Source organism: Podarcis cretensis, assembly GCF_951804945.1.
Source record: "Podarcis cretensis genome assembly, chromosome: 6".
Taxonomy (NCBI): domain Eukaryota; kingdom Metazoa; phylum Chordata; class Lepidosauria; order Squamata; family Lacertidae; genus Podarcis; species Podarcis cretensis.
Genome location: NC_137175.1, coordinates 46,589,413 through 46,615,625, shown reverse-complemented (window position 1 = coordinate 46,615,625; position 26,213 = coordinate 46,589,413). Strand labels below are relative to the sequence as shown.

Here is a 26,213-nt window from a genome sequence, read left to right as displayed (position 1 = left end):
ATGCTGACTGTTTAAAGTGGTATGATACTGCTTTAAATGCCTGGTGCAGATGAGGCCTAAGCTTTGGAGAAGACCAAATCATACCCATCCCACGTCATCAAATCATCCTCCACTGGGAATTAGTAGCCTACCTCAGCCTCACTAGGATCCCCTCTTTCTCAATTCGCATGAGAGTGGCGAGTGTTGTTGCTTCTTTAAAAAAATAAATAGAAGCCCTAACGCTGGGAGCTTTCTCCTGTTTTAAAAAGTTTTGGAAGCGAATGCCTGCGTATTTCTTGCTCAGCTCATCGGGTGAGGCTGTCGTGATTCTGCCATTGTTTCCCCCCTTTTGTTCTTGACAATTTGCGGCTCCTGCAGCCACCTTTCTTTCCAGCACTTGCTTCTAACTGGAGCAGTCCTTTTAAATCACCCTTGCTGCTTTCTTTACATTTCCTCCACCCACAGGTGATGATGCAGTCTCCGAGTGGCTCCGCCCCCTCCCCTTTACCCTCTCTCTCTCCTCTCTCTCTCTCCTCTCTTCTCTCTCTCCTCTTCCATTGGAAGGGCTAAGCTCCCCTTAGCCAGCCTGCCCTTATTTAATTTGGAGTGTGATTTTGCTATTTTTAGCTTCTGGATTCTCTCCAGTGAGACTTAGAGGGGTATTTTTTTTCCCCTCCCCTTCCTTTTTTCATTTTTTTTTTTTAAATTCTGCAAATGATTTTGACCCAGCTTCCTTCCTCTTAGAACAATTTTTTTTATTTATATAAATAAGAGGGGGCCTGTCTGCTCTCGCGCTCTCTCTCTTTATCTCTCCCCCCCCCGTGCGAGTCTCTCTGCCTTCTGCTTCAGATCTGCATTTGCAACCATCAGCAGCCAGAAGGGGGGTTTATTTTAATTTCATCACAACACACAAGGAAAAACACACACAGATTCGCGAATAAGAGCAATTGTAAGTTTCTGATTTCTAAAGGGGGAAAAAAGTTTGCGTTTATTTTATTAGCATTTGCAAAATTTATAACTGCGTTTTGCAAAGTCATTTTTAATTTGCAAAAAAAGAAAAAGAAAGAAAAATGTGTGTGCTCGGAATTTGCAATAGGAAGCAAGTAAGGAATGCGGAATAATGCACCCTCCTGCCTTTTATTCTCATCGTGCATTGCGAGTGGAGGAGGGATATGTAAGTAGTGGGGGGATTCTTGGCAAAGCTTGCTGGGTTGGGAGAGGCAAAGTGGCCTTGTCTTTTTGAGATGGCGGGGTGCGATTCTGCGAAGCACTCCTGCCTTTAATACGAAATCCCAGGGCACTTGGTTCTCTTTTCTTTCGGGGGTGGGCGGCTTGACGCGGGTCTCGGTGTGATGGATGGGATTTCTCCCGCCTCCCCCGCCCCCCACCCCGGCTCAGTGCGGAAAGAGAGGAGGTGAAGGTTGGAAATGCTTTGCCTGGAAGGTTGCGCTCGGCTCCGGGTTGTCTCTCCCAACTTGCTCGCTTCTGCAAGGCTCCGCTCCGCTGTGGCGGCTGGTGTTTCAGGTTGCCCTGCCCCCTCCTCTTTCTCGCACGCGGGGCTCTTTCGTTTTCAAATCGCGCGACACTACTTTCCTCCACTTAATAATTTTTCTTTCTTTTCTTGCAATATATTTCTTCCAATAGACATGCAGATCTGGAAATTGTGTGTGTGTGTGTGCAAATAGCAGGTAGTGCATTGAGCTAACTAGAAACACCCCCTTCCGCTCTTTTTTAAAGGGGCAGATCCCAGGCTATTCCTTTCCATTTAAAGAGAATCGGCATGATAATCAGAGCGGTAATATTGCAAGTGTCAAAAAACGGCTGGTAGGTTTGATTACGCTTTCTGCTTGGTGGAGTTGCTTCTCTCTCTCTTTTATAAAAAGGTTGTACTGTATAGCCTATATAGTTTCCTGGCTTGCATTCCTGAGCAACTGGTTTGCTATTGTTGGGTTTCCACGCTTCTCCTGCCCATGAAATGTGTGTGACTTCAGTTCGATGCAAGGTGGCACTCGTCTCTCTCTCTCTCTCTTTTAATTGCATGCTCTTGCTGTATCTGCCTATCTTAGTCTGTGGATTGCTCACTTTGCAAATACTGGGGAAAGTAGAATTTTAAAAATGCGCCCAGTATTAAAGCGGTGTGACCGGCCGGCTTAATACTGCTGCTTGGCTAACTCATAGTTCAAGTGAGGTTAAACCATGGGGAGGGGGCAGTGGAGAGAGAGGAAAGTTCAGCATTGCATCTAACTCTTGGAGATTTTGTGGGTGCTCCCCCCCAAAAAAACTATCATTTCACTTTAAGACATGTTTGATATCAGAAACGGGGGTGGAGGAGCCGTAACTGTTGGAGCTCAGCCTCCCTCTCTCCCTTTCCTGCCCTAGAATGCCTCCTGCACAGTTTAAAGGAATTCTTTACCCGATGCTTCCTTTTTGACGAGGGGGACCACCTATAAAATCTAGGCTTCCTGGGGCTGGATTTATGATCTCTGCAGGACGCCTAAAGTCTCGGGTTGTTACCCTTTCTGTATGGCTTCAAACTCCTCCTCACCCACCCCTTATCACTTCCTTTTATTGTGCTAGTTTTAAAGCAGAGTAAGTTGCTTTGCTTTTGAAAGCCCATCATCCGGGGCTTCAAAGAATCCCCTTGGAAAACCTCCTGCCCTCCTCAATCAAACAGGCTCTTCAAGTTCTCGGTTTTTGTTGTGTTGTGTGTGTGTGTGTGTGTGTTGTAAGAAACGGATCCATCCCTTAGGAGATGTCCCCGGGACGCCACGCTGTTTGGAATCGGGCCAGCCATCTTGGGCTTGAAGAGTTCTGGGTTTAAGCAACCATTTGCCTTTCAAAACTTATTTTGGCTGTTCAGCAGAGAGAAGCAAAGTAGTTAATGGCGCAAGTGAACTATTACCACATCCAGGGGGCGTGGGAACCTGGGAGTGGAATCGGCAGGTTTATGTGTTGGAAGAACAACAGAGGATTGTTGTTCCTTAGGGTGGCAGGTTGTGGTTGCTGCTGGCATTTTAACTTCCTTTGGAGCGGAGGTGGCTCTCTCTCTGGCCTCCAGGGATGCAGAGATTTGTGGATAAGAGGATGATGTGACCTGGCACTAGCACCTTCTTTGTCTTTTTTTAAAGGGGCAATTTTATAAAAGAAATGTAATCCTAAATTTGGTGGGAGGCATGCTGACAGCAGTCCATGTTGAAAACAGGTCTGTGGTTTGCTTGTGGTCCCAAAGGCAACTCTATTTGTGGGGTCCTGTTAATACAGAATTGGCATATTGGTATTGTAGTGCAGAAATAAATAAATAAATAAATCATTGTACCAAGTCATATAATCGTAGAATCAGAAGGGACCACAAGGGGCATCTAGTCCAACCCCCTTTTGCCCAGCATGGGTCTCAAGACCACGTCTCTGATATTAAATGTCCCATGCTATACCAATTGAGCCACCCCAGTCTTACTAATCCAGTTGTTAGTCTATACCCCATGGACAATTGTGGTTGTTGAGATGCCAAGTGTGATGTAGACCCACTAAGGTAGAAATTAGAGAGCTTACTGTCCTGTTTCTGATAGGAAACAAAGTTCTAGAGGCAACTGGATGATCTAACTTTAAATGAGTCGTTTCTTTCTCTACTAGAGAATTACATATATGAAACAAATCGGAATAGCACTAGCTTTTGCAGTTCAACTCAATAACTGATTTGAGCATGTCATGCTAGAAATCTGGATAACACTTCACTTTCAGTTATTTGTACCAGCTTATTTTAACTGACTAACTGAAAATATTGCTGGGCAGTGAAGTTGTACTTCTATCTGAATCACATGGGTGCTAGACAGACATATACACAAAGGAATGGATTCTCTGCAAATGAAATTACCATCAGAGTTGCATACCCTCCAACATTTTTCCAACGAAAATAGGGACATCCCATTTCATAATGATAATTATACCATTTGGCTTCTCTAAATCAGCCCCTGGAAAATAGGCACACTTGGAGGGTCTGGAGTTCTTAGTACTTGTGCATATACTTTGATCATTTCAGGAAATTTGTTACTGTGAGCACAAGAGACAAGGCCTTTTCTGTGGTGGTAGCGTGACACTAGAACGCTCTCCCAATTACATTTATTTTTCTGTTGACAAATATGTTATTTGGATTTATAAAATATTAAAAGCCAATTATGATAGTTGTAATAAATATAGTTATGTTCTCATTAAGAACTGACAAAATCTTCAGACCACATACTCCTTACAGGAGAGGTTCACAAAAGACCAGAGTTTATTTTCTTGGATAAACTTCATCACTGTATTTCTATGTCCAGCTTGTATGCCCCATATATCTTGTTACAGTGGTACCTTGGTTCTCAAATGCCTTGGTACTCAAACAATTTGGAACCCAAACACTGCAAACCCAGAAGTGTCCCAGTTTGCAAAGTTTTTTTTTGGAAGCCGAACATGCTCCATTTTGAGTGTTATGCTGAGGTCTGTCTGTTTTTGCTATTTATTTTGTGTATTGTTTTTGCGGCTTTTTTGTTTTGGTTTTGTGACATTGTGGAACCCAGTTCAGCTACTGATTGACTGATTGTGTGACTGCAGTACATTCTTTATTGCTTTCATGTTATGGATCAGTGGTCTCGTTAGATAGTAAAATTCACGTTAAATTGCTGTTTTGGGGGTTGTTTTTAAAAGTCTGGAACAGATTAATCCATTTTGCATTATTTTCTATGGGAAAGTGTGCTTTGGTTTTGGAACGCTTTGGTTTTGGAACAGACTTCCAGAACAGATTAAGTTTGAGAACCAAGGTACCACTGTAGTTGTCCGGGTTCCCCACCCCCACCCCACTCTCCAATCTGCACTTCTATTCAGAATACATGTAGAGTGTCAATACACTGTAGCTGCATACTTCAGTTTTGTGAGAGTCTCTTCTTCTGTACTAGGAAGGGAATCGTTTTGGGCAGTGGATAGAGGATCAGGGCTGAGTGTTGCAGCAAAAAGAGACCATATTTGCCCAGTCTTCTACAAGAGTTTCCCTCTGTGGGGAAACCTATTTTATAGGACCAGCAACATTCTGCACTTACGGCGGCTCACCCTGCAAGGCTTTTCAAATAGAAGGTGTGCAATCTTCCTCAAAGATGTATTGATGCTTCCAGAATGTGATCTGATGGCAGTGGTTTCGTCTCTGATGAGCAGATCTATTTATCTGCACTGAAACCCATAACACTGCAATGTTCTTGACATATTTGAGTTTCTGAAAGCAAATACTTTTAAGTGCAACCCTGAACTAGCTCACTCAAAAGTGTCCCACTAATTTCAGTAGGACTTACTCCATAATAAGGTTTCATAGAATTGCAGTCATAAAGTGCCTTTTAAATATTTAAAGTTTTAAAAGAGTGTTTATATGAGTCTGTTGCTTTTCGTTAAAAAAAACAAAAACCCCACACACAACAATCTTGAGGATGTTTTTAAACTCATGAGTCACTTCCATAACTGAACATGAGTCAATTTACATATTTGTAAAAAGACTATGTGTTCAATGTTTGTGTGTCTGTCAAGGGTAGATTTTTATTTTTAAACATTATTCCTAGAAATATTTACATCCTGCAAGCTGCCAATTCCAAATCCTGAAATAACACTTAGCAGCCTTGTAAAAGCCCTTATAATGGGCAGATTAGGATTTTTCTGCAGTTTAAAAATAAATGTAACGTTGGTCAGAAAATGGACCTCTGTCAACGTTTTAGTTTACAAGCTGTGAGGACGGTTTCATTAACATAATCTTAGCCTTACCATAGTTGGAGCCTTTTTATCTGCTTGCTATATACACTTGGGAATAAGAGTCAAAATGTAAAAGTTGGTCTTCCATAGACAGCTACAGGTGGAGTTTGGAAAGTGCAATACAGCTTTGAATGAACGAATGAATGGCAATACAGTGGTACCTCAGTTTATGAACTTAATCCGTTCCAGAAGTCAGTTCTTAAACCAAAACTGTTCTTAAACTGAGGCGCACTTTCCCTAATGAGGCCTCCCGCCGGTGTCCTTCCACCATTCAGATTCCATTTTAGACAGAGATAAAGTTCTCAAACCAAGACACTCTTTCCGGTTTTGCGGAGTTTGTAAACCAAATCATTCTTAAACCGGACTGTTCTTAAACCGAGGTACCACTGTACAGATTTACCTGGGTTTGTGAGTCCTGTTCAAAAGTTCATAGATTTAATAGTCACATTCTTCAAACCTTCACATGAGGAGAACCCATCTCATGTTGCCCTTGCCGTAGACTTAAGTATCAACTGAAGACATAAACTCTGGTTTATGTAAGGCAGGGACAGGGAACCTGTGGCCCTCTAGATAACAACTCCCATCAACACCAACCAGCCTGGCTAGTGGTCAGGGCTGGCAGCAGTTGTAGTCCAACAACATCTGCAGGGCCACGGGTTCCATTTCTCTAGTGTAAGGCACTTTTTATTATATGGCTTGAGTTCTTTACATGTTTGCTGTAGCAATAAAAGGAGGTGATACACAACACAGCCTTTGTTTGGCACAGCCGAGTTTATGTGTTCCTTTGTGGCTGGATCCCGGGTCTGGCCCAGCCCTTTCCTGCAGTTGCTATAAATCTCTCGCCCCCTATAAATCTTTTACCACTGCATACCAAGAGCCCTAACTCTCCTTGGTCATCACAGCCCTCTCATCTGGTTTGGGTTTCCTCTGCTATAGCAGAGTATTCCTATAAGGTTTTTCTAGTAAGATGATGGAGTCTGCCATTCTGAACCGCTGCTATCTCAATGTTTTTCTCCTTTCTTCTTAGAATCTGTATGTCTGCATCTAGATAAGCACATCTGTGCTCAAAATGTGTACAAATGCTGGGAATTTCTCTATGCTATTAGAAAAGAGAATATAATGCTGTTCTATCTATTCTGGTCCATAGAAGAATTCCATGTTTACTCTTTTTTTGTTCAGGCAGGTGCTGCACTTCAGTTGCCCAGAAACCACCTCTGGCTAATGAGATTGTCCAGCTAGCCAAGTACTAAATGTGAAGTTGGGGATGCCAGTCTTCTAGAACTGGAAGCAGGGTGGTGCTTCCTCCAGTAGCATTTCAGATTGGCGCAGTGGTATTTGTTGTGTGGGAGTTGCTGTGTAGTGACTCCTGGTTCAAGGGGTCACCATGGCAACTGCTAGGCAGGTAGTCAATATTTCTGTGGCCCTATTTGTGATCCCTGTTTGATCCTGACTTCTCTTGAGGTGAGGGGGAGGTAGTTGATGGGGGAAGAGTGCTTAAGGGCCAAATGACACAAAAGCCTATGACTAGATCTGTATCCTGACACATTCATTGTTATCATAAATTGGAGGCTAAGAGTGGAGCACTTGGGGGACTAGGGTTTAAATCTTTCCCCCAATAAATATCTTCTCTTCCCTACCCCAAGCTGTTAGCTCTACAGCACACAAAAAGTAATCTCATGATAATTTCCTCTTCTCATTCCTTCCAGGGGCACAATAAACTCTGTATGACTCCTGCCCCACCCAGAGCAAGGTGGTGTTGCCATGGTGATAGTGGGCACAGTGTATGCATGGGTTCTGGCCTTCAAGAGAAAAATAAGCCTAGGCTAGTTCAAAACAGCAGCCCTGCCTTGTGCCTGATTCTTCCTTCAATTTTATTACGAACAACTAACAGTAGGGTTGAAAAGGGGACACTCATCAATTCCTTCTCATCCAGCTCCCTCATTAGTGCCAGTTGTTCCCCAAGATCATCAGTAAAAAGTGTTCCTAATCTTAATCTAAAAGGCACATGCATGGGTGCAGAACTGACCTCCAGTTTAGAGCACTTCCTTACTGTGACAAGCAATTCCAAATCTGAGTGCTTCCTTTGAAACAAGGGGTTTTGCTGCATTAGGGTGCATTATGTAGAGGTGAGTCTTGCATTACATCAGAGGTTGGGAACATGGGGGCCTCCAGATATTGTTGAGGCTCCAGCCAGTCTGGCCAATTGTTAGGGTTATTATGGGGGTTGCAGTCCGTCAACATCTGGAGGCACACAGGTTCCCCATCACTGCTTTGTAAAGAAACTAAGAAGCTGAATACAGAGAAGGGTCATTGTTCCAAAGAGAGTTGTGAGTCCCCATCGTAATTGCCTGCTTCCACAATATTTACTGGTATTACTCATGGGAGCCCATTGTTCCAGTGTAAGACAATGGTGGTAAGGAAGGAGGCACAGAGTGTTGAGGGAAGCTGTGAAGGTAATGTTGTGACCATGAAACTTGAGATTATCCTTTTGATGGCTGGAGTGTCAGTGGTTGCTTTCTCAATATATCATGAGCTATTAGTAATAATAATTATATTTGTGGGCCAAGATGGAAGGATGAATGCACATAACTCAAACGACTCTGTGGATCCCTTCTGCGTGAACTGAACAAGGAATTTTGTCATCTTGTAACCTCATATTTTCTTTTTAGCCTACTCTTAGCATTTTTCTCTGCTCCTTATAGCGTATTCTCTCCTTTCTACTCCCAGATCTATTTAACAACTTCTTTTCTACCTATCCTATCACTTTTTCTTATTTTTTTACACTACCACAGGTCTCTTTATATCCCTATCTACCCCTGCTTTCTTCCTTTAGACTTCAAGTGCTTTTCTGCTCTGTCTTCTACTGAACTTTACAGCTGCCCATAAGTAATTCAATCCTCCTCCAGTCCAGATGTTTCCACTGGTAGCAAACCCAGGTTTACAGTCAAGGGAGTTGTAACCAGTCCTGGATCTTGTATATAGTGGTATGGTGTGTTTGCAGACATGTTCGACTACTTCATGCGCTACATTTTAAGATGAGTCCCAAGAAATGTAACGTGAACTGCCTCTCTGATGGAGGCAGGATCTCAATTATGGGAACCTAGCTGCAGCTGGTTGGCAAAACAGGACAGTGCTAACATATGCCTTTGAATTAAAGGGAAGAAAAAGTGATTCAAGCATTTCCCCACTCCCTGCTGTTAATGGGCGTATGAGAGCCACAGAAGGTGTCACGGAGAGGTGTGAGCAAGTTGCAGACAACTAGAATTCTCTAAGATCCATATCTGTCCATGGGTCTGGAGTCATGCAGGCCTGTTCTAGAGCTCCCATTTCTTTCTGTAAAACAGTTGACCCATATATCCAGATTCTGGAGCATGGGAAGCTGCCTTTTACTAAATTACCGTATTTTTCGCCCGTTAGGGCGCACCTGACCATAGGGCGCACCTAGTTTTTAGAGGAGGAAAATACGGAAAAAAATATTCTGAATAAAATGTTGCACTAAACTATTTAAAGCAGCAAAGCGGGCGGCTCTTGTCCGCTTTGCTGCTTTAAATCAAGCCTCAGAGGAAGGAAGGGGAACCATGGCTTATCTAAGTCCAGTTAATAATGCTGAGCCAGACTTATGGCCATCAAGATTAGCCTGGCCGTCTCAGTGGAAATCTGGGGAGGCTGGGGTGGACTTTCAGTGGTCAAAGTGTGGTTGTGTCTTCCTGCCCGGCATCTATTTCCTGCCGTCTTTCCCCCCTGCACCCCCACACCCTGCTTTGAGGGAAGGAAGCAGAGCCATGGATCCTCTGCTCGCAACTGCAGTGGATTCCCAATTTCCTGCTTCAAAGGGAGCCCAGGAGGAGGGAATCCGCTGCAGCCGCAAGCAGTGGAGGATCCATGGTCCCTTTTCTTCCCTCCGTGATTGCTTTGAAGCAGGAAATTAGGAGAGGAGCTGCTTACACAAGTGTAAGCTGCTCCCCTCCCACTTTCCTGCTTCAAAGCAAGCATGGAGGAGGGAATCCGCTGCAGCCGTCAGCAGCGGAGGATCCATGGTCCCCTTCCTTCCCTCCTCCGTAGTTGCTTTGAAGCAGGAAAGTGGGAAAGGAGCTGCTTACACGAGAGTAAGCTGCTCCCCTCCCACATTGCCGCTTCAAAGGGAGCCCGGGAGGAGGGAATCTGCTGCAGCTTCCCCCACCTCCCGCAGAAGCCGCATGCTCTTTAAAGGGGCTGCGCGGCTTCTCCTGGCTTTTTAAAAGAGGCGCCGCTCTTGGGGGCTTTTCCCGGAGGAGGGAGAAGGGACTGATGCGGCCAGTCAGTCCCTTCTCCCTCCTGGGGAAAAGCCCGCAATAGCGCACGAAGCTTGTGTGCGGCTCTTGGGCGCTTTTCCCGCCTGCCTCCCCCCTGCATTCGCTCCATAGGACGCACACACATTTTCCCTTGCTATTTAGGAGGGGGAAAGTGCGTCCTATGGTGCGAAAAATACGGTAGACCATTGGTTTATCAAGCTCAGTATGATCTGCACTCCCTGGCAGTGGCTCTCCAGAGTTTCAGACAGGAGTTTTTCCCCCAGCCCTACCTAGAAAGGCCAGGGATTTAACCTGAAATCTTTTGCATGCAAGGCATGCACTCTGCTACTGAGCTGCCTTCCTTCTCCAACTTTATCTGATACTGGTGGTCTATCAGATTTTTGATCAGTGTAATAAAAATACTACTTGCTGTTTTACTCATAAAGGGGTGGGGCTGTGTTCGCATTGTAAAGTCTACACTTAATCTCCTTGGATTTTTCTATACAAGGTCTCAGCTGTGTCAGAGTTCATAGGCTTCAACAGTGGGGACTAGATAATGCCAATTTTAATATAAACAACAGTCTGATGATCCTGAGGTGGCCAGTTTGTGTGACAAAATCTACTTTCAGTTGCGAGGCCTATATTGGGAGACTGGATTGGTCCCGAGAGTACAACTGGTCTACATCGTGGGAGTTTTCACCTACTGTAACTTAACTTTTATTTTTATTTCTGCCTTTTAAAAGAATGAAGATGAGTGAATCCAGTGCAAAATCGAGCCAGCCCCTGGCTGCCAAACAGGACAAGGATGTAACTGAGAAGAGAGGACGAGGGCGGCCCAGGAAGAAGCCTCAGGTTTGTGGAAAGCTTCCCTTCACATTTTGCAAGCTGTGCTTTATCATTTCTCATTGACTACGGCTAGAGAAAGCTAAAACATGGTAAAAGGGTAATGTGGGGGAGCACTACCACCATGTAAAGGAAAGTTGTTGGTATAGTATGAGGCAGGAGATCAATAGGACACCAGCTTTTTATTGTCCTCTGGGGAGAAGGGCAGATTTGCCTGATGTTGGCAATAATCAAAGTAGTGACTTCTCTCCCACCCCCCTCCACCTTGGACATGACTGTCTGAAAGAATCTCACGCTCTGGGGATCCTTTGGTGCTCTGCAATCATCATAATGTTGTCCTCCCTGACCATGTAGTCAAAGACTTCTGAGCCACAAAATGATAGTTGGCCTATCTGCAATTGATATTGCTACCCTTGTGTGCCTTCTGCATCCCAGCAGAATCCCGCCCCCCCCCCCTTTACAGTAACTATTCTGATCCTAGGGAAAATTGAGTTTCCCTGTAGAGATGGCTTCAGCTCTGGAGCTCCTCAAGGTGTTGAGTTGCATGATCCCCTGTTATGTGAGTCTTAAAAAGACCAGGTTCTAACTGAAGGAATCTTTCTGCCACAAGCCTTCATCATTTTAGGTCATCATTCTGTGCTTTGAGCTCACTGTCCTCTGCCCCTCTTGACTTCCTTTTCTGTGGTTTCTTGTTGGGTATTGTTGATTGGTGTCAGTGCCACCTGCAGTGGCGTATAAAACCTGCCCCGCAGTACCTTTTTATGCCTGCTTTCTACTGGTGAAAAGGACTATTTTTCTTACGTTCTAAGAAATGTGCCACCAGTATGACTGTGATCCTTCCTGCCTCCTCCAAGCCTGTTGTGCTATGTGTGTCAGGTAACTTACCAGTCATTGGAAGTGAGCAAGTTGTCACTCAGTTATGGCACTAACCTTTTCACTGCAGTATGTTTGAAAGGGTGTCTTTCATCTAAATGTATGGATGCTTCTAGAATTGGGTTCCATTATGGCTGGGGTGAGGGATTGTGCCACTCCAGATGGTGCCAGACTCAACTCCCAACAGCACTTTCCAGCATTTCATTTTTTCACTTTGATTTTAGTTGACCTCTTTTCATGGCTAATCCTCCCAAGGCAGCTCACAACGTATTGAAATAATGTGTTCCAATGTGCCAATGGTCAGGGGTGATGAGAGCTTTAGTCCAACATCTGGAGGGCCACAGGTACCTCTTCCTTGCATTGGCCCCTGAGTAACTTTTATATGTAGCTGGAGTTAAAAAAAGGCTGGGTTGAAAGAATTGCCAATATTTTCCCATCAAACTGATTACCTGCCACAGGAGCTTAAACATAATTTTGACTTTGAGTGGCAATACTCTTTAACACTGAGTTGATGTCTTCTGGATTCTCCTGTGCGTCTGCTCTTTTCTCCATATTCTAATATATTTATTTTCTGATAGACGTGGAATAGAAATCTTTTTGTGGCTTCTTCCATTCTAATATCGAGTCCTGACCTCTGTTACTGTGGGTCATATGTGGAAGAAGTAACACCAAAACCTAGCTGCTACATCTGGCATTTCTATTAGCTGGTCAGAGGCAGCAGTGACATCTTCCTCCTCCCATCTGCCCAGGGTGGATTTGATTTAGGTCAGATTGATTTAAATCACAATTTAAATCACTAGTCAGTAAGACTTGATTTAAATCAATTTTTTTACAGAAAGACTCATTCTTGCTTGTATAAACTTAATATTTACAACCAGATGAAGGTTTCATTTTTGGAATAATAAATTTCCAGAGTAGTTTTTACAGTTATATAAAAATACTGATTTGGGTATATTATTAGAAATACATAGACAGATAATTATGAAATTATTGTGAGGTTTAATAAGTTGCGTGTTTATTTTTTGACAACTTTTTTGCTGTATTTTATTGGAAGGAGAAAAATAATCATTTCCTTAATAACAATTTAAACAATTTATTTAACTAAAACAATAACATAGCATATGTATCCATGTTTGTTAACTGATGTGGTTAAACAATTTTTTTTAAAAAAACACACAACTTAGCCTGAGTTTTAGCATGCAGGAAAAACTTAAAACAAATCCTTAGTTCCTGTTGAATAGCCTTTGGACTATAATGTAACTTAAATAGAAAACTAGAAAGATTTTTTCCTCCAAAAGCATTTTATTTTAAAAATCCAATGTAAATTTTAAAAATTGATTTAAATTTTAAAAAAAACATTTAAAAAAATATTTGATTTTTATCCACCCTGCATCTGCCTGAGCTCTCTGAATGAGACTGTTACTCTTGGGAAGGAGAAGACAGGGCTGTTGGTGTATTACTGATTGGCTATTAGCCGCAGCTATAAATGGAATGTGACGGGGAAATTAAAAACAGTAGCTGTGTGAAGCTTAACTTGACAGAATTGATATAATTCGCAATATACGAATGAATCTCCAGGTGTCCAGGCTGTGCTTTTGCGCATTGGGGTGGGTGCCTAAAGTAATAAATGTACACTCCTGAGTTTACAGAAAAGGTTTTTTTCTTAAGATCGCATGGCTTGTATAGAAAAGCAGCTTGTCTCTTTCTACCCTCTACTACTTCCCATTCAAAAAAGTTCTGCCAAGTTGTTGGTTTTTTTTAAGGGGCAATGCCTTCTGTGTCATAAGAGTTACAAAGCTTGTGCATGTGTCTTGTGACCAATTCATCATGCAGTCTGAGTGGATCTTTGCCTTTCACCATGCATTGTGAGAACTGAAGAAATACAGGCCCCAGAGCAAACAGCTCTGCAATCGAAGGCTGTGCCCACTGCATTGCAAAGCACCAACTTGGTCAGTGTACAGAGAGGAAAATCTGTGTGTCCTACACTACTGAAGGTGTGCAGGCAATTGTCAGTGGGGCATCTCCCAGCACTGTGCTTCAAGCACTATGGGCCAAGACTGATATGTGGGTATGGCGTTAACACTTTAACGTGAAGCTTTGCATCATTTCTAGCTGTTAACAAGATGGACTAATACCAGAAATTACAGTGGTGCCCCGCAAGACGAATGCCTCGCAAGACGAAAAACCTGCTAGACGAAAGGGTTTTCCGTTTTTTGAGGCGCTTCGCAAGACGAATTTCCCTATGGGCTTGCTTCGCAAGACAAAAACGTCTTGCGAGTTTTTCCCCCTTTCCCCCCTTTTTCTAAGCCGCTAATAGGGATGCTTTGCAAGACGAAAAAACTGCTAGACGAAGAGACTCGCGGAACGGATTATTTTCGTCTTGCGAGGCACCACTGTACTCTGTAGTGATTTTTCCAGTAGATGTCACACTTGGGTTTTTTTAAAAAAAGAGTTGCTGTAGTTTTGTGGGATTTCTTACTTCGGTCACTGAAACTTCTGGGAAGGAATCAGAAGGAACCTAATCTGCCTGGGACGATGTGCAGGCATATCTGCTCTTTATTGGCTGGCTGCTGACTATAATGTTATTTCTTTCTATAGCAAGAACCCACTGAGGCACCAACACCCAAGAGACCACGCGGTAGACCAAAGGGGAGCAAAAATAAGGCCACTTCAAAGGGAAGGGTAGGTATTCTCAAGGCTGGGCAGCAAATTTGAGTTCCTTTCCACCTGCATATACTCTTTTCTATACTACTAAACTGAAGATGACTCTTAAGGCTGCATCTGGAGTTCTGCCTGGACACACACAAAAAGAACAAATCCTTTTCAATGGAAGAATGAGCCAGTCACAGGAAGTGTCAGTGGCATACTCCCCACACTCGTTTTATTGCGATACCTTTTATTAGGACCTACTAACAATAGCAAAGTGGTGAGCTGTAGTTCTAATAAAGTTATGCCATCGTTCTCATTCTGGATTCCCCCCCCCCCCAATGGTTTCTTGCTTATTGTCCTTTTGCGGGGGATGTTTTCTAATCTGTTCAGTTTGGGCATTTGAACTAAAATATAATCCCCTGAAGTTTTAAGAGCAAACCAAACTTGTTGGAAGAGGAAAGTTGGGTTCTAAGCCTGGCCAGTCCTTCCAACACCTAACAAAAGGGAACATTTGCAGGCAGAATCAGAAGTGGAGTATTTACTCCTCTCCAGCTGCCCACTGACTCTCCTCTGAAGTCCCACCCCCCCAAAAAAATCAGTTTTTAACTCTTCTTGGGAATGGAGGGGGCCTTAAAAGAGAAGACTCCGTAGATGCAAGAGTGTTTGAGCACTCAGTCCTCCCTTGTAAATGCTTGTCTCTGCAAACATTGAGACTAGAGACCATACATTTGGCCCTGTGTCAGACTTGAAAACTTAATTCGAAAAAGAGGTCTAGGATGTTGGATTTGTGGGGAAAGGAGTACCAGAATCTTGCATACATCCAAATCTCAGCTATTGTGTGCAGAAGCTTTTTGAATTAGCTGAACAGCTGGTGACATTTGTTTGTTGTGACCATTTGTCCTGGCAGCTGGATTTTGCATGGCTGTAAAGAGTGGAAAGGGATATGCCCCATTCAGTTGTGCAGGATGAAGATGGGGAAAGCTTATTTTAATGGGAATCGAGGGGTGGGGATGGGTTCTCCCCTCACACCTTGGCCCGAGTTGTTATACTGTGTCGCAGGCACCTGGCCATCGCATCCTCCATGCTGGTGGAGAGCAAAGTCTTGATGCCACTGGGTCCCATGTGGTTGAAACTGGGAGAGGGTTGGGAAGATAGTAAGCAAATGACCCCACAGTTGGTGACTTGACAGCTGTTTGTATGTGTATGAAATCCAAAACAGTGGACTCATTCACAAAAGAGCTTATTCTTCCTCCCTCCCCCCTCCTTCCACAAGTAGATACCAAGAAGGATCTTTTTAAGTGTCCAGCTGCTTTTGAGCAGCAGATGCCTGGTCCTGAATTAGCAGCCAGGATGCAGAGGTTATTTCAGTGGACACCTCAGCTTAACCCAAGCCCTTTCGCCATCTGTTCCAGTGATAAATGCAAAGGGAAGGGAGGATCCAGCAAATGCTGGAAACAGTTCCCCCTGCCTGTTGTGCACCTGGCTCCTCACAGCCGCTGTGCTCCCTCCTCCCCTCTCACTTGTAGGCTTTGTAAAGGAGACTCTTGCATAGTCAGTTGACTCCAAGTAGGGAGTTAGGGATCAGACCGCTTCCCCTACAGCTGGTTTCTCCTCGTATCGCCGAACCAGAACAGGAAGGACATGTCATGCAAATGATGTACCCAAGAGGTCTCCGAAGCAGTCGCTCTCCTGTTCTTTGGTCACCCACACTGATCCTGCTAGTCCCACAGAGATGCTTGGGGACTTTAGGTGTTTGGTGTGCTGAATTGTAATGCTCACCTGTCTACTTTGAATCACACAGCCACAGTTTACCCAACTAGTTAAAAGTGGAACAATAGGGTTAGGCTGTCAGTAGGTTAGGAATGGTTTGGGATGCTGTACCTGATGGTTGGGGAACCTGTGGCCTTCCGGATATTGCTGGACTCCATCAGCCACTGCCAGAATGGTAAGAGATCAGGAATCATTATTTAGGTATGCCACTACTGCGGCCAGTGTTTTGTTAGCCCAAAAATGGAAAATGAGGGAGTTCCCAGAATGGCAACTTAAACTGATGGAATATACGCAGCTTGTGGACCTAACATATAAAATAAGAGGACAAGAAGAACATACGTTTAAAGAAGATTGGAAAATGTTTATTGAATATATGGCAGGGAATTGTGTACACTTGAAAACGTTGGCAGCATTAAGATAAATTCAACAGTGTAAACAAGTTTTGATGGATGTAATAATGGAATATGGAATGGTTTAATTATGTAAAATATGCAGGGATTTATGATATGCAAAATGAACCATGGAAAGAGAAGGGAAGTTATTGATATTTTAAGGTTCTTTAAATGAATATTCTAAAATGTAAAACAGAAAATTTAATAAAAATTATATATAAAAAGGGGAATCATGGGAGTTGTAGCCCAACAACATCTGGAAAGTCACAGGTTCTCTCTCACTGTTGTAGCCGGGAACCATCTGTCAAAATGTCCATCCAAGATGATAGGGATCAAACATCAGTCTTCTTCATTGGCCCCTTAAAGGTTTTGTGTATAATAAGCACCAATAAAAGATATTCAGGGAGAAAAGATACTTCCACGAATTTCCAAGAATGGGGTGTGTGTATGTTTTGGTTTTAAACCTGTTTTGAAAACACGCGACTCATATCCTGCATGCTTCTGAGTCATGGGGCTGGAGCCCAGATGGCTCCTTTTGGAAATGGCTGTGATGGTAAGGGATGACAAGGGATGGACTTGTGGCACTGACCCCAAAAGGAAAAGCCAAGAGACAACTGCCAGCCCCAAATGTTCAAGCCCTCATGAGTCACATCCTCTGATTGTGAGATTAACTTAGAATTCATGAGATTTTGTGTGTTTGTAATATCTCCTTTTTGAGTACATTTGAAGAGTCTTGTTTTTTATTTTCCTTGGCAGATGTGAATGCCGCCAAATGTGCAGTTTGTGTGTGTCTACACACCAGTCTTTCCTAACCAGGTGCCCTTCAGATGTTTGGGACTACAACCCCCATCAGCCTCACTAGTGGTTAGGGATGATGCGAATTATAATCCCACATCTTTAGGGCACCAGGTTGGGGGAGGCTGGTATATAGAGAGACACTGCCAGGGCCCCCAAACCAAGTGCCGCCTTCTCTCCCGCTCTACTCTGGTCACAGTGTCCCCCACCCACCTGCTCCACTCACACTTCAACTGTACAAGGTGATTTTTTTACAGGATTCTCCACTTAAATCAGAATTGGACTATATGACCCTCTTTCTCAAAGTTGGGGAATCCCTTTGGTTGTTTCTTAACATTTGCATTTTGTATACCTTCTGAAAATTTAAAAAAGGTTTTAAAAATAATAATAACAGAAATAATAACAGAATCGGACTATATAACCACGTTTATATTCTAGAGCAGGGATTGGAAACTTGGAGAGCCAGTGTGGTGTAGAGGTTAAGAGAGGTAGATTCGTAATCTGGTGAACCGGGTTCGCGTCTCCACTCCTCCACATGCAGCTGCTGGGTGACCTTGGGCCAGTCACACTTCTCTGAAGTCTCTCAGCCCCACTCACCTCTCAGAGTGTTTGTTGTGGGGGAGGAAGGGAAAGGAGAATGGTAGCCGCTTTGAGACTCCTTCGGGTAGTGATAAAGTGGGATATCAAATCCAAACTCTTCTTCTCTTCTTCTTGTGGCCCTCCAGAAGTTCAGCTACAACATTCAACCCTGGGCAACATGGTCATTGGTCTGGATGGTGGGAATTATAGTTCAACAGCATTTGGAGGATTAGAGGTTCCTTGTCCCTGTTCTACAGCAAAAGGCTTCCTCTCTGAGGAATACCAGCTGTTAACATGAAACCTGCACTGCTGTTGGTATTTAAGAAAGAAGCAAAAGACCCAAAGACTCAAACAATGGTCTGAAATAGGCCTGAGTGTCTGGCAAAGGCTTGTTACGTTATCTTAAAGCTTTGCTCTTTCTATTCTGTCTGCCCAGAAAGCTGCTGTGACGCCTGGGAGGAAACCTCGAGGCCGACCCAAAAAATCAGTAAGTTTTTGTTTTCTGTTCAAGAGAAATAACACTTCTACTGGAAGAAATGGCGTGTACTTTCTCTGTTTCTGTTTTAAGACAAGATGCACACCACTGCAGCTAACTAAAGGCTTTGTATCCATAATCTGTTCCTGAATACTGGGTTCTCTAGTTAGGGAGAGATAGTACAGTGGTACCTCGGGTTATATACGCTTCAGGTTACATATGCTTCAGGTTACAGGCTCCGCTAACCCAGAAATAGTGCTTCAGGTTAAGAACTTTGCTTCAGGATAAGAACAGAAATTGTGCTCCGGCGGCGCAGCAGCAGCAGGATACCCCATTAGCTAAAGTGGTGCTTCAGGTTAAGAACAGTTTCAGGTTAAGAACGGACCTCCGGAACGAATTAAGTATTTAACCCGAGGTACCACTGTATATGGAAACCACGTGGTTCTGTTACGTTTCTAATTGGTGCTTCCCATTGTTATTGCTGTTGCTTTTGAACCTTTGGTTCCTTTCACCTTTGAGTGCATGCGCACACAAATATCCTTACTCCTCTACAGTACAGTCAGCAGGAGGCTGGTATACTCTTCCTATTTTCCCCAGGAAGTGATGTGTATCTTGCAAACTAGGAAACAGGAAATACTCAATTTCAGCTTAGTTGAAAGCCCAAGTTTAAAAATGCTATGATACAAAGAGGATGCAGCATCTCTGTATTTGAGCTTGTTTGGTGGCCCTCTGAATTCAGAGGCCAGATGGGGTAATATGCAACTGTGTTGTGGATCTGGAGGCCCTGAGAAACTGCAACAGATCCTAGTCTTGCTTGACAGCTATTTATGCAGCATGGAGGAGCTTGTTGGGACTATATTGGAAGCCCCAGGGGCTGTGCTGCTCGCAGGTATTTCTATCTTTGGTCCCTTGGGGGTTTCTTCATGGCATATTCTATTTTTAAGCAAAGCATCATTTGGGCTTCTTCCTCACACTATGTTTCCATTTTATAAATATTCCTAGTGTGTTCTCCCTCTTGCCCACAGCTGAATAAGAGGAAGTGGCTTGTTCTTTATTAGCTGGCATAGATGTGGTGTTACAAGTGTGGCATTTTGCATTCCTGCAGAGTGAGTTTCAGACAGTTTCATATGGCCTTGCTTATGTTAAGTAACCACTGTATTTTGCCGCCAGTAAGGTGTTCTGGACTGTCTTCAAGCATTCACAGACAGAATGAGATTTTCCAAATGCAGTAAGCAGTACTACTAGGACCAGTCACTTGCCTGACTTTACTATAACTTCAGGCTGTTTCTCATTTCTGATAATGTTGAAGCTCTGTTTTATGCCCTTCCTATGCCTGACGCTCTGGAAATGAGATGGGACCACTGTAAAATAAAGAAGCGGTTCATATGAACATGGGTGGCTATGCTGAAGTATACAAATTTATGTGGCATGTAAAATCACCTCTGAAATTATACATCTTAGGAATATTGATGTCAGTTGAGCCTGTAAAGGTGAGAAGTAGAATAATTCACCCCATTGTCTGCATGGGGAACTTCTGGAGTCACACTGAATGCCAGACAGGGACTCCCGTCCTTTTTGCAGTGCATTCTTGCTGTGTTTTTCATTTTACTTTGTGGGTAGGGGGTAGAGCAACACTGCTGCCCGGACACAGCTAAACTAAAATAATTGATTTCTCATCTGTTTTCTATGGGTAGCTCTTGCTTCTGTTTTGGGAAAGCAAAGTTGGGTGGACTGTGGATCTATCAGGTTAGTGGCTGAGGTATAGATTGAGGTATAGATTGTTAAGTATCAGATGGGGGCTAGGGGAGAGATGGAGCTGTGATCTGCTCAAAAGCCTCAATTTAGTATCTTGGACAGAGGCATTAGGATTGCAGGATGTGTGCCATGAGTCTTTCACTCCCTTTTCTGTAACTGGGATGTTGAAAGACAAAGGAACGAATACTTGTTTCCCGTTCTGAAGAACCACCTCACTGCAATGGCATAATTAATAAAATGCTTATTAAGCATGTTAAAGAATTTTTTTAGCATATTGGCACACAGCAACATTTTTTTCTGCTGCTAATTTTTTAAAAAAGCTTTTAAATATTCAGAGGCAGGTGTGCCATTGTGTTTCTGAGCGCAGAACGCTCTGCTCTTTCCATCCTACCCCCAGAGCATTAGAAGTAGCTGATGGCGCCGCGACTCAAAACTGTCCCCAGCCACCAAAGTATGAGCTGAATGTAGGGCAACCCTGCCAGAAGCAGCTGACTGGAAACACTCCTAATAGGCAGAGGCAGCCTTCCAAAACATGGAACCAGAATTGCAGCAAGGGTTTTTTGTTTGTTTGTTTGTTCCTCCTTCCGACGCTGCCATAGAACAATACAGACAAAAGCATCTGGCCTTTATAATTTCTCTCCCCCCCCCCCCAAAAAAAAAAATGGCAACAGGAATGGAGACCTTGGATTCTTCTGCTATGGCTAAACTGCAACATTCTTCTGCCTAAAGTCAACACTGCTGAGATGACTGGGGGTGCCCATGAGCTCAAATCTACAGATGAATTATAGGCATTTCTGGATTCCCACGGGCATCTGGTTGGTCACTGTGAGAATCCTAGACTTGATGGACCTTGGCCTGATCCAGCAGATCTCCTCTTACTGTCATGCTCTTCTTGGAAGGGTGGAGGGTCATGGCACATAGGCTTTGAGATTCTTTCTACAACCCTTTGTAGGTGAGAATGAAGCCAACAGGGTAGTTGACAGAGCTACCTAAGAGAAAACCTCTTCTCATATGTACCTGTGCCCGAAGATTTCCCTCCTTGAAATGCCCCCTCATTCTGAAGCATGGTGGGTGGCCACAAAAGAGAGGCTTTTTAGTAGTGGCTCCCCATTTGTGGAATGTTCTCCCTAAAGAAGCTTACCCGGCACTCACTACTAAGCTTTTGGTGAACGCCAAGGACCTTCCTCTTATCCCAGGCCTTAGTATTTTAATGGTTCAGCATTAAATTTTAGTCTGTTTTAATCTGATGGTGATTGATTTTGCTTTTGTCTGCCTGATTATGCAGAAGTAGAAGGTGTTTCTTGTTGTGGCTTAGCTAGTTCACACTGGATTGTGCTGGATGAACATCTCCTAAAGGTTTTTGCATGTCACTGACAATGCATAATATTTTATTGGGGAGCTATGTGCTGGGCGTAGCCATTGTGCTGAGGATAGCATTGGGTTTCCCCCCACAACTGTGATGGTGATCTTGCAACTGCAAACCTGAAAAGTCCTATACCTTCTTACCTGGGAACAAGCCCCATTGTCTCAATGGGACTTACTTTCAAAAAGACACATAAAGGATTGCTCCAGTTGTCCTTAAAGCTGCTGCATGCTTTTCTATAAAATCAGCTGGAGATGTTAAAGTTGCTCTAAATTTTATATTGCAAATGTCCAATGCCTGCATGCAGCCGTTCCAGTTCTCTTTAAGCAAGTCTGCCAAACGTTTTCTGGTTTTAGGCTAGCAGCCCACTCTCCAAGAAGCAGAGAGAGGTTAAGTAGCATCAGTCATTTCCTCCTTTGCTAAATGAGGTCTCTAGCCCTGGAACTTGCTGTACAGACTTGGCAGGCACATTCCACAGTGGCTTAAATGTATATTTTTATGAATGAAACTCAAGGAAGTGGACGTTGCTGACTCACACGCACACTCAGCCATGACTCATCTCATTCTGACAGCATTGGTAATTTTTTTTTTCAAGAGAGCAGGCGGGAAAGACCTCCTTGAAGAAATATGTTCCCTTCAAACACAAACAATTGCTTTTTAGGGTTGGATGGGTGTGGATAGCGGTTCTACGCATTGAGTGGGCAGAAATGGTGGATTCAGTGCGAGTTTGGATTAGATGGCTTTCTTAATGCTTGTGTCCCCCTTGTGGCAGACTGGATATATTGACTAACCACTACATCTGAGGCTCTTCATGCAGAGTTTGTACTATGGTATTGGAATACATTAACAGCCAGAGGATGACTTTAAATAATTGGGGGGGGGGGAGTTTAATGAGCGTTCTGTGCTAGACTCCATTCCAGCATTCCTTCCAATACAAGCCTCCTGTTTCTAGATGTGTCTGCTGCTGCTGCTTTAGCAGCAAAGGTGGTATGTCTTGTACCATCAATGCTAGCAGGATGGGCATCTCTACAAGTTTCTGCCCATCTTTCTGAATTTTTGAAGACATTGAGTTTTACTGCAGGTGTTCTTAGGAGCTAGCTGCTGCATAGATTTGAAGGAACAGGAGTGGCACCAGGGAGAAATATAGAGGTCAGCCAGTTGAATACTTGTGCAAGCTCTACTTAAAGGGCTGGAGAAGAACATTTCCCTTGGGAGCATGGCCTTCAGGTTTCCATTTGACCCAGAGTGCAGTAAATTGGCCCTCCACCTGCTTTTCAATGCCATAGTTCAGTCCTGGGTTATATAAAGTAGTAATTTTAGTTCTTTAAGGCAGCCTTCTCCAACCTGGTGTCCTCCATATGTTCTTGAACTCCTGTTGGTCCCAGCCATCATGGCCAATGGTTAGGGATAATGGACATTGCTATCTAAAACAGCTGGAGGGCACCAGGTTGCAGAAGGCTGCTCCAGAATAAGACTGCGTAGGAGTGTGTCTGATGCAGCCAAATCCTACACATCTTTGACTAGCAAATAGAGTGATCTGCATTGGAGGAATTGGCTAGCAGGTGGCCTGATCTCCTGCAGTTCTCTTACACATGCTTTGGTGATGATACAATGTGGATTAGACTCCATCAAAGTACAATAGACACACACCTCTCCCCAAATGACTCTTCCAATCCTTTTTCTCTCCCTTTACAGGAGAAGGATGAAGAAGAGGTCAACATCTCCCAGGAGTCGTCGGAAGAGGAGCAGTGAAAATAGTCAACTGGTTCTACCTCGCAATTCAGTTTTCCTGTCTCTTGTCAAGTTCTGGGACTGAGGAAGGAACAAAGAATCCTCACCCCTTTCCTGACCCACCTTTCCCAATGTTCTCACAGTCAAAACGGCAACACTGGAGTACAGTGTAAAACAAATCAGCCATCACGTTTGATGTGTCATGTTCAATGGGAGAACCATGTATCTTGTTTTCCCCTCTCATTTGACAGGGTTAAAGTTTTAGCCTACCAGTTCATGTAGTTCTATATTATATTGGTTGTTTGGGGGAGGGTGGGGTTTTTTTGTTTGGGCCTGTCTCTTCAATTACACTCCTTGTAGAGAAAGGAGTATATAAATCTTTATAGTAACCACTTATTCATGTTGAACAGAGTGGGGCAGTCTAGTTTTTCCTTATCAACCCTGATCTCCCCTTGTGCATTGTGTGCATTTTTCTGGAAAGTAGGCATTTTGGAAAGAGCCAAAGCATTGAAATGGAGGCTAATGATAAGTTTTTGCTGTTTTCCTGGTTAATGGTTTTAGAGGATTTTTGCCTGTTTTTATGCTCAGTTTCCTATGCGTCAATAATAACATGGCTCCTCACAGTAGGCCCCATGCATTCTAGGCAACAGCAATGAAGTCAAGCCCCAGTCAGCTGCCTTGGAGCTAAAACAGTTTAGGTTTGCCATAGGCAAGATAAGTTGGGAGGCTTTGTTTGGCTCTCATCTGCCAATGGGAAAGCTCTTTCCAACAACTGCAAAAGTCCCCCTCCAATCTGCTCCTCTTGTAGCCCCAGCTCCTGCTCAGGGGTCTTGCAGATGGAAGCCCACACCCAAAATATTTTTTCCCTCAGTCATTCTGCACACACAGGACTACTGGATCTTTCTTGAAACCGGAGAAGACTTTGCCAAGACCAAGGAAAACAAGATGGCAGAATCCCCCCTTCCCTGGGTCTCTTTTTGGGTTATTTTCTCCATTGGAAATAGCACAGTTAGTGTGTTTAGTTACAGTTGTCTTTCCACAACATGTTGTCTTTCAAGGTTTTTTCTTTTTCCTTCATTCACAACTACCTCTGGATAATTTTAAGTTTCATTCTCTTAAAACATGGAGATGCTGCTGTTTGGTTGCTGCTGCTTCTGATGCTGCTGTACCGGTTACAAAGTTTTATTATTCCAACAGGTTCTGTCTGGTTTCTTTCTCTGGAACTGACGTTTTACACTATAGATGATTTAGTTTGAGTTGACTTTCTAAAACGATTGTGCTATTAAAAAGGGAAAAAATACTACATTTGTCAGACTGGTGAGTAATTGGGGAAAGGTTTTTTTTGTTTGTTTGTTTGTTTTGCAGACTGGCCTCATTTCCATGAGTTGGCTGCCCATGAAGAATACTGGGTTCCTACCATATTATCCAAAACTGCGAGCTACTTCTGACAAACTGCAGGTGTGGGCTTCTTTAGGCCCCCATCCTTGAAGGCTAGAGGAGACTGCATTGGATAGCGTTTAATGTTGGTTCAAATTTTAAGAGCGCTTCTGGATGAAGAGCTTGGTGTGCGTTTGGTCTTGATCAGTATGCCTGACAGCCACGAGCCAGTTTGTTCAGGGGATGCCATGTAAATTCCTGTGCTGATTGTTTCTTGTTCAGCTTGGGAAATTAGTGTGATTACCATGGTGGCAGTCCAAATTGGAGGCTGCACTGCACTCCTGTCCCCAGGACCTAACTTGGTTCTAGTATCTGTTGCTTACATGCATATACTTTGATTTTAATAATGCAGTTGCTCAGAGAAGCTGCTGACTGGATGCATAGCCCATAACCTGACAACATCTTAGTTCAGGGCTTTCTATCCAGGGGGTAGCTTAAGATTGCTGCATAATTCTTTAAAATTGATGGGTCTTTCCTCTTCCAAGACCAATAAGTGGCTCTGTCTCTCTTGTGCCCAAATGCTCTAGATATATGCAGCCCTGTTGTTGCTGAAATAGACATCTTTCTAAACTTGGATAACATGATTTGCACAATGCTGAAACAAATCACTTCTTCAATTTCCAGGTTGAGGATTAATGTGGTGCTTAAATTATATGTTAGCATGAAGTTGAGGGGAGAGACTAAACTTCACTGTTTACCATTAACCAGCTACCTGTCCGTTTCAAATTTTTACAAGGTTATAGTTGATGTATCAGGGAAATGGGAAGAAAGGGACAGTCTTTTTTTCTGCCTCTTAAAATGTAAAGAGTTGGTTGGTCCTCCCCCCCCCCCCCGCCCTGTTTGATGTTTTCAGCAAATTAAGGCCATGGGTCTGAAATCAAATGTGAGTTCTGAACTATGATAATGTCTAACTTGCCTCAACTACTCAAGAACAGACAGCCGAGGGGGAAGGAAGGTGTGAGCAGTGGTTTGTAGGCTGCTATATGAATCTCTGATCCATTGCTAAAGATTTCTTGATTTCCTATTTGCAGTTTACTTGAATAAAACACTTGATGTTTCAAGCCTTCCCTTTTGTGTTTTGTTTCGGGAGCATCTGTGATTGCTACCTTCTAAGCTGGAGTAGATGAGACCACAGCTTACAGGTTAGCAGTCCTGCACGCAGCAGGACAAACCAGGCATCTGAACTTGAATGAGCTTCCCCAAAAGGCACAAAAAGGAATCCTGCCTTGGCACTGCCTTAAATCTGGCACACTTTCTTTTGCTCCGAACCCAAGGCTGCGTCTTGCTGTTGCGTACTTGGAACCTGAACTAGATTTACATCTTGGCGTCACCAAATCTGATATGGCTTTAACAGTGAAATAGCTGGCCTTATTAGCTCAAATCAGGTACTTCCCTCCTTCCAACAAACTGCTCATAGCCCTCCTGAAAGACTACAATCTTATCTGTGCACACTTATCTGAGACTCAAATCCCACTGAGCTGAATGGGGATTCAGTTATGAACAGAGTTGCTTATGATTGCAGTTCAAGAGCAAACCTA

At 43.6% G+C, this 26,213-nt stretch overlaps 1 protein-coding gene across 6 annotated transcripts; it reads left to right on the top strand.

Annotated features, from left to right (window-relative positions):
- Nucleotides 1–502: 502 nt before the first annotated feature.
- Nucleotides 503–25,736, top strand: HMGA1 (high mobility group AT-hook 1). 6 transcript variants are annotated; one of them, XM_079980957.1, is made up of 6 exons: nucleotides 503–928; nucleotides 1,717–1,803; nucleotides 10,757–10,865; nucleotides 14,328–14,411; nucleotides 18,351–18,401; nucleotides 23,203–25,736. In XM_079980957.1, the coding sequence occupies exons 3-6, from the start codon at nucleotides 10,758–10,760 to the stop codon at nucleotides 23,257–23,259; spliced, it is 300 nt and encodes a 99-aa protein (XP_079837083.1). In that variant the 5' UTR covers nucleotides 503–928; nucleotides 1,717–1,803; nucleotide 10,757; the 3' UTR covers nucleotides 23,260–25,736. The 6 variants fall into 6 exon arrangements, with proteins under 6 accessions (XP_079837083.1, XP_079837082.1, XP_079837085.1 ...); XM_079980956.1 differs by lacking the exon at nucleotides 1,717–1,803 and having other exon boundaries at nucleotides 504–928; XM_079980959.1 differs by lacking the exons at nucleotides 503–928; nucleotides 1,717–1,803 and adding an exon at nucleotides 1,376–1,503.
- Nucleotides 25,737–26,213: the final 477 nt, after the last annotated feature.